At 32.9% G+C, this 8,077-nt stretch overlaps 1 protein-coding gene across 2 annotated transcripts in view; it reads right to left on the bottom strand.

Annotated features, from left to right (window-relative positions):
• LOC122148752 (A-kinase anchor protein 9-like) overlaps positions 1 to 7,553 on the bottom strand; it is a 22,234-nt gene extending 14,681 nt beyond the window's left edge. For both annotated transcript variants that reach the window (XM_042776150.1, XM_042776151.1), the window contains exon 1: positions 7,541 to 7,553. In XM_042776150.1, coding sequence (XP_042632084.1) covers positions 7,541 to 7,548 — 8 coding nt within the window. In that variant the 5' untranslated portion in view covers positions 7,549 to 7,553. The remainder of the gene's footprint in view (positions 1 to 7,540) is intronic.
• Positions 7,554 to 8,077: the final 524 nt, after the last annotated feature.

The raw sequence follows: 8,077 nt of genomic DNA, 5'->3' as shown, positions 1-8,077 counted from the left end.
CAAGAGAGTGTGTGTGTGTGTGTGTGAGAGAGAGTGTTGGCGCATGAAGACGCAAATGACACACAAATACGCACACGATCCACTGAGTGTGTGTGTGTGTGTGTGAGAGAGAGTGTGCGTGTGTGCATGAGAGTGTGTGTGTGAGATGTGCGTGCGTGTGTGTGTGTGTGTGCGTGTGTGTGTGTGTGTGTTGTGCGTGTGTGTGAGTGTGTGTGTGTGTGGTGTGTGTGTGAGCAACAAGAGAGTGTGTTGTGAGCAAAGAGAGTGTGTATGCGTGTTGTAGGATGTGCATGTCCGTGTGTATTATTTGTGTGAGAGAGAGAGTGAGTGAGTGTCTGTGAGTGTGTGTGTGTGTGTGTGTGTGTGGTGTGTGTGTGTGAAAGTGGGTGTTGTGTGAGTGTGTTGTGAGTGCTAGTGCGTGTGTGAGTGTGTGTGAGAGAGAGGTGTGTGGGTGCGTGCGTGCGTGCGTTGTGTGGTGTGTGTGTGTGTGTGCGTCCTCTTGTGTGTCTGTGTGTGGTGTGTGAGAGTGTGTGTGTGTGAAGTGTGTGTGTGAGTTGTGTGTGCGTAGCGTGCGTGTGTGAGTGTGTGAGTGTGTGTGTGTGTGAGTGGTCTGTGTGTGTGTGTTGTGTTGTGTGTGTGTTGTTGTGAGCAGTGTGTGTGTGTGTTGTGGTGTGTGTGTGTGTGGTGTGTGTGTGTGTGTGTGTGGTGTTGTGTGTGTGTGTTGGTGATTGTGCGGTGCGTGTTTGTGAGAGTGTGTGTAGAGATGTGTGTGTGTGTGTGTGTGACAAGTGCGTTGGTGTGTGTTGCCGTGTTTGTGTGTGTGGTGTGTGTGGCGTGTGTGTTGTGGGCCTGTGTGATAAGAGAGTGTGTGTGTTTGCTGTTAAAGCCTCTTCAGATTGTCCTGCGGGGGGTTTGGCACGTCATGCACTGGAGCTGAAAACAGCTGGAATCACATCTGAAGGCCTGTTCACACTACAGTGATGCCACAACGACACCCAAACTTGAATAAAAGCAAATCAGGTTTTACATCTTAATGGGAAAAAAACACAGGGACTTAATGTAAGTGATGTTAACTAAAAACAAAAAAATTTAAAATTAAAAAATATTTACACTAAAAGAAATAAACACTAAAATAAAAAAAAAAAAAAATAAAAATATAAATATATTAGATAAATTAAGCTTAAATATAACATAAAAAAAAAAAATAGATTTAATATAAACTGAAAAAAAAACTCTAAAAACAGCTAAATAAATACTATCATAGAATAGAATTACTTATTATTATAGTATACAATATACTATTTTTAAACCCTATAATAGTATATTAACAGTAAAAAAATACTATCATCGAACTAAATATTTATATAGTCTACACTAATATCCCGCCGGTATCAAATTTTCATGTGTGCGATTAATTGATCATGTTTACAACGGTGTGGCGGTTCTTATAACGGTAAAAAAATTAAAAAAACACTTTTTTAATACAATAACAGGTTAATATAACTGATTTTTCTGCTAACAAAAATCAAAATTTAACATAAAATGCAATAAAGTCAATACAAAAAATATAAATGTTAAAAATTGTACATTATTAAAGGGCAAAAGAACTTTAAAAACCCATAGGTTAGAATAAGACCTCATAGTTAACCTTAGTTAATGCATTAAACATTCCAGAGTGAGCAATAGCTAGCATTTTAAACAGAAAGTACTAATCTTGTTAAAATTGCAATAATAAAGTAGCTCATGTAGCCTAAAAAAAAACACAGTTGCAACTTTCGATTCTAACAAGTGTTATTAAATATTGGAATACCAAGATTAAATGAATGGTCAGAAGAATTTTTCATTGGCAGTTTGTAAACTGATGACCAAACTAAGTAACGGTTAATGTCAATAAAGAAGCTAAAACTTAACTAATATCTAGGGAATGTTCTCAGTCAGATTAAAAAAAAAAAATTAGGAAATATGGGATTAATATTAGTTATATTATTAAACTGTTTAGAACTAGGCTATTAAAAGTTGTTTCCATTATGGGCTGAAATAAAGCTAAAATAAAAATACTAGATAAGATAAAGCTGTAAATTTAAATAACTAAGTTGAAGTACTAAAATTACTAAAAATAACTAAGTTGAAGTACTAAAATTACTAAATTAAAGCAGCTAAAAACGGTGTTGTGCATTTTGAAAGTTGGTGGGAAAAGTAAATTAAATAGCATTTTTTGAATAAAACAGCTAAATAAATACTATCATAGAATAGAATTACTTATTATTATAGTATACAATATACTATTTTTAAACCCTATAATAGTATATTAACAATACAATATACTATTTTTAAACCCTATAATAGTATATTAACAATACTAAAATAATATTAAAGAAACTACTGAAAATGACACTAAATTGAAACAAATTAAATCTAAAATTCTAAAAACAAACGTTGTCTATTATAGTATATAATAACTTATTATTATAGTATTTAATATGCTTTTCTTAAATACTAAGATAGTATATAAACAATACTTAAATAAATCCAAACTAAAATGAGGTTAAATATTCTATATGCAAAACATAATGTGTTATTTTGTGCTGTTGAGTTTTGGCATGACAAGCCTTGAGAATGAATACTGATTCAACCTATAAATAGATAAATCATGAGTTAATCATACTGCAGCAGCTCTGATTTGACCCATAAACACATTCAGCTAATCAGTCGTTATAATTCAGATGTGAGTGGATGTGAGTCATGTGACATACGCAGCTCTCGAGGCCCCGCCCCCTCTCTCATGGCGTCGTGCTGGCGTGACAGCAGCTCACGCTCGTCCTGTATCTGCAGGCGCTCCCGCTCGAGTTCACGCAGACGGCTGGCGGTCACCGTCAGCTCCTGCTCAAGAAGCAGCAGCACCTATCACCCACCGACCTACCTCCCCAGCGCCACACCTGCGGCACAAACACACGCACGTCATAACTACTCCACGACACATCCGGCGCTTTCTGTGTCTCAGGTGACGCTTAACAGTTCTGCCTGAACAAATAAAACATTATTATTATTATTAGGGTTCTCAAAAGCACCGACGTCGGTCCTGAAATTAAAAAAATGTGACAATACCAGCATTTCCTGATAAAATTAGTCACATTTTTACAATTTTAGTACTTTTGACAACCCTAATTATTATTATTATTATTAAATAATACAGGTTTTTAAACAGCATACAAATAAATAAAATTATTATAAATAAATTACAAATAAATAAAACATTATTATTGGTAATATTACTATTAATAATAATAATAAATAATGTTTGGTAAAAAATGATTTTGGAGTGAACAAATAAAATTAAAAACATTATTATTATTATTATTATTATTAGTATTATTATTATTAAAGAATACAGGTTTAAAACAGCATAGAAATAAATAAAATTATTATAAATAAGTTACAAATAAATAAAACATTATTATTGGTAATATTACTATTAATAATAATAATAAATAATGTTTGGTAAAAAATGATTTTGGGCGTGAACCCCAAAAACAAAAAATTTTAAAAAAGTCATCATTATTATTATATTATTATTATTATTATTATTATTATTAAATAATATATGTTTGAAACAAAATGTTTCATTCAATCATTTTTGGGTGGACAAATAAAACAAAATAGATTATTATATTGTTTATTATTACATATACTTTCATATAAAATTGTACTAATTAAAGCAAATTAATCATTATTATTTAAATAAAACTATTATTATTATTATTATTATTATTATTATTATTATTATTATTAAATAACATGTTTGAAGCAAAATTAAGTCTTTTTTGGATGAACAAATTAAAACAAATAAAACATTATTATTATTATATTGTTTATTATTATATATTGTAAATATTATATTATATTACATAGATTATATTGATATTATTAAATAAATAAATGTATAAACATCATTATTATTATTATTAATGATAATAAATGATGTTTGGTACAACATGATTTTGGGGTGAACAAATAAAATTAAAAACATTATTATTGCTATTATTAATATATGTTTGAAACAAAATGAGGGTGAGTAAATAATTTTTGGGTGGACTAAGATTATTATTATTTTGTTTATTATTACATATTATAATTATTAAATATAGTACTAATTAAAGCAAATAAATCATTATTATTTAAATAAAACTATTAAATGTTTAATTGTAATATTGTAAAAAATTAATATTGTAATATTGATATTAATAAATATATAAATGCATAATAAAATATTGATATTAATAAATATATAAAAATATAAAAAAAACAATAAAAAAAAAAAAAAAAAAAATAATATATGTTTGAAAAGCATGAGGACGAGTAAATGATTTTTCGTTTCACAAACTCATTAATTTCTTTGCATAATAAACAAATAATAATAAACAAGCCTTTATTTGTGAGCTTGAGTTAACATCTGTTTTAGTTCGAGGTAATTTTGGACAGCTGATATAAAATATAGCATTTCATTAATTTGCATGTGTGATGTAAAGGACAGAAACACACACACACACACACACACACACACTCATGTCAGGCTGTATTTGGTTAACAGGATCTCAACATCACATCTGTCCTGAATCTGTTCCAGGTCACTCAACCTCCACTCAACCCCCCCTCATTCTCCCTCAATAGACTCCGTACCCTCTTCCCACATTTTTGTTTCAACTCCGAATATTTATGAGGAAAACAAAACTGTAGTGAGACCTGAAGTCCTAAAACTCATTTCCTGATAGTTTTACCACAGACCTATAAATCAACACAAAAAAAAAACAACACACAAACAAACAAAACACACACACAGGGTTAGTCATTCACACACACAGATAAGATACTAAACCTCATAAAATAATATACAAATGAAACTAGTTCAAACACATCTACAAATAAAAACAAACCTGACCGCCAAAGAGAGCGATCAGACTAACAAAAGAGCACACATGACAGAAAACACAGCGCTACACACACTTCCAGCTAAAAACCTGAATGAGAACAGAACAGTCTCAACATGACCGCTAAAGCACTGATAGTAAAAACATCAATATTACAATCATACTGTTTACACAAAAGCATCTGCATGAAGCTGAACTCACTAACAGAAAACCTTTAGCTGGCCATCGTGACTCATTCAGTTTTTTAGTGGTTTATTTGAAACACTAACCATAAATGAGCAACAGTGCAGCACACAGAATGTTTTTGCACTGCACTGCTTTTTGCATTGTTTTTTCTATTTAAACATGCGCTAGATAAAACACTTAAAACAAAGCATTCTAAAATATTTTATCAAATAGTGTAACAAAAAACAAAATTAAAACACAGAAAATGCATTATAAAAAAAAATAAAATCATAAAAAAATAAAAAAATAAATAAAAAAAAAAATGATTAAATGATTAAAAAACAATAAACAAAAATTAAAAAAATCATACAAAAAAAAAAATTTAAAAATTAAAAAAATATATAATAATAACAAATAAAAAAAAAAAAAATGAAAATAAAATAAAAAAAAAAAAAAAAAAAAAAAATAAATTTAATCAAATAATACAAATATAAAATTTAAATAAATGATTTTTAAATAAAAACAAATCAAAATAAAACACTTCTTTAAACAAAATGTATATAAATTATTTTTATAGATTTAAAATGTAATAAAATTTTAACATAAATAATAAAAAAAATAAAAAAATTACAACAAAAAAAATAAAAAAAATATATAAAAAAAAAAAATAAAATGAATATAAATAATAAAATAAAAACAAAATAAAAAATTGAATGAATAAAATTAATCAAATGGTTAAAAAGTTAAATTTATAAAAAAATTAATAAATAAAACATTATTATTACAAGCTGATAAAATAATAAAAAAGTAAAATAAAAATAAAACAAAATAAAAGTTATTTTAAATTAAAAAGTAAAATACCAAGCAAATTTTACTTTAATCAAAAATATAAAACTAAAATATAAGATTTTAAAACATTTAGTAAAATTTAAAAAAAATTATTTTACATTTTTAATGATTTAATTTTTTTAAAACATTTTATTTAAAAATCATTTATTTTATTTTACATTTTTATTATAAGTAATTTTAAAATTCAATCAAAATAAAGCACTTTAAACACTGCAGTTTTATGTTGATTTATAATGCGTCTTGTGTGTTTTTCGCATTCCACTGTCCTGCGTCTCGCGTTTGTTTAATGCAAAAAAACATTCGCAATACAACAGTTTCAAATGTAATTGTTAATGTAAATGTATTTAACGGTTTCAGTTGTAAAGCTGAATAAATGCATGTAAATGTAGGAGCGTGACAGTCACACACAAAAAACAATAAAACAAAGAAACAAACATTTGAACTGAACACACAGAATGAGCAGCCGAGTACAGACACGCAGGTGAAATAATGACATAAAGACACGATCAAACCACAGACTCGCACAAGAACAGCAGCAAGGCTTTGAAAACGGCCTGCAGGGATGATTCTCACTGAAACACAAACACCACAGCTACTCGCGCATTCATGCAAGACATTAATATCAGGCTACAGAGAAACATTCAGCTCATGATGATTTAGGGGATTAAATGTCATTAAAAACCTTCTGCACCTCAATAACCCAACAAACCTGTTTAATTGAGAAAATGTTGCGCCTGATCATTTAGTACAGTTACAGATGACTGACAGTCTCAGACCAGGTGAGATGTTGTGGAATTACAGTCAGCTGACCTTCATTATGACGGATTAGTGACAGCAGAGCAAACACTCGCAGGAAACACTCCCCAACAAACCATCAGCAGAGCATGTGACCGCAGTGTGTGTGTGTGTGTGTGTTTGTGTGTGTGAGAGAGAGAGAGAGTGTGTGCATGAGTGTGTGAGTATTTGTGAGTCTGTGCATGAGTGTATGTGCGTATGTGTGAGTGTGAATGAGTGAGCGTGAGTGTGTGTGCGTATGTGTGAGTGTCTTTGAATACTCTACTATAATTACTTTACATTAAATCATCTTTAGTCTGAGTGCGTGAGTGTGAATGTGCGTGAGTCTGTGTGAGTGTGTGCGTATGTGTGAGTGTGTGTGTGAGAGAGAGAGAGTGTGTGCATGAGTGCTTGTGTGAGTGCGTGAGTGTGAATGTGCATGAGTGTGTGCGTGAGTGTGAGTGTGCGTGAGTGTGTGTGTGAGAGAGAGAGAGTGTGTGCATGAGTGTGTAAGCGTGTGCGTGAGAGTGAGTGCGTGCGTGAGTGTGAATGTGCGTGAGTCTGTGTGAGTATTTTTCTTAAATTCTGTGTCCATACTATTTAGGACACTTTAATATGAGTGTGTGCATATGTGTGCGTGAGTGTGTGTGTGAGAGAGAGTGTGTGCATGAGTGTGTGTGTGTGTGTCTTCAGTTTTGGCCACTTTTATATGACTATTTGTGAGTCTGTGCATGAGTGTGTGGTGCGTATGTGTGGAGTGTGCGCCTGATTGGCTATGCGTAAGCGTGTGCGTGAGAGTGAGTGCGTGAGAGTGAATGTGCGTGAGTCTGTGCATGAGTGTGTGCGTATGTGTGCGTGAGTGTGTGTGCGAGAGAGTGTGTGCATGAGTGTGTGTGTGAGTATAGTTGTGAAGTCTTGTGCGTGAGGGGTGTGGGTGAGTGGGAGGGTGATGGGGTGTGTGTGGTATCCTTTTTGAGGGGGGGGGGGGGTGTGAGGGGCCCGTGGGGGGGTGGTGTGGGGGGGTCCGTGGGGGGTGTGTGCAGTGTGGGGTGTGGGGGTGGGGGGGTTTTGGGGGGGTATGGGGGGGGGGGAGGATGTGAGTCTGTGCGTGAGTTTGTGTGTGCGCGTGGGCGGGTGGGGGTGAGTGGGGGTGCGTGAGTGAGAGTGTGGGTGAAGGGGGGGGTGCGGGGTATGGGTGAAGGTGTGGTGAGGGTGTGTGTGAGTCTGGGGGGTGGTGTGGTGTGGTGGCTCGTGCGTGAGTGGGAGTGCGCCGTGAGTGCGTGCTTGAGGGTGTGGGTGCATGGGTGAGTGTGGCGTGAGGGTGAGCTGGTAGGGTGGGCCGAATTGTATGTGAGGGGGTGCGG

The sequence above is a fragment of the Cyprinus carpio genome, chromosome A19, assembly GCF_018340385.1.
Source record: "Cyprinus carpio isolate SPL01 chromosome A19, ASM1834038v1, whole genome shotgun sequence".
Lineage (NCBI taxonomy): Eukaryota > Metazoa > Chordata > Actinopteri > Cypriniformes > Cyprinidae > Cyprinus > Cyprinus carpio.
Note: the sequence above shows the minus strand (reverse complement) of the source record. Positions and strands in the feature narration are given on the sequence as shown.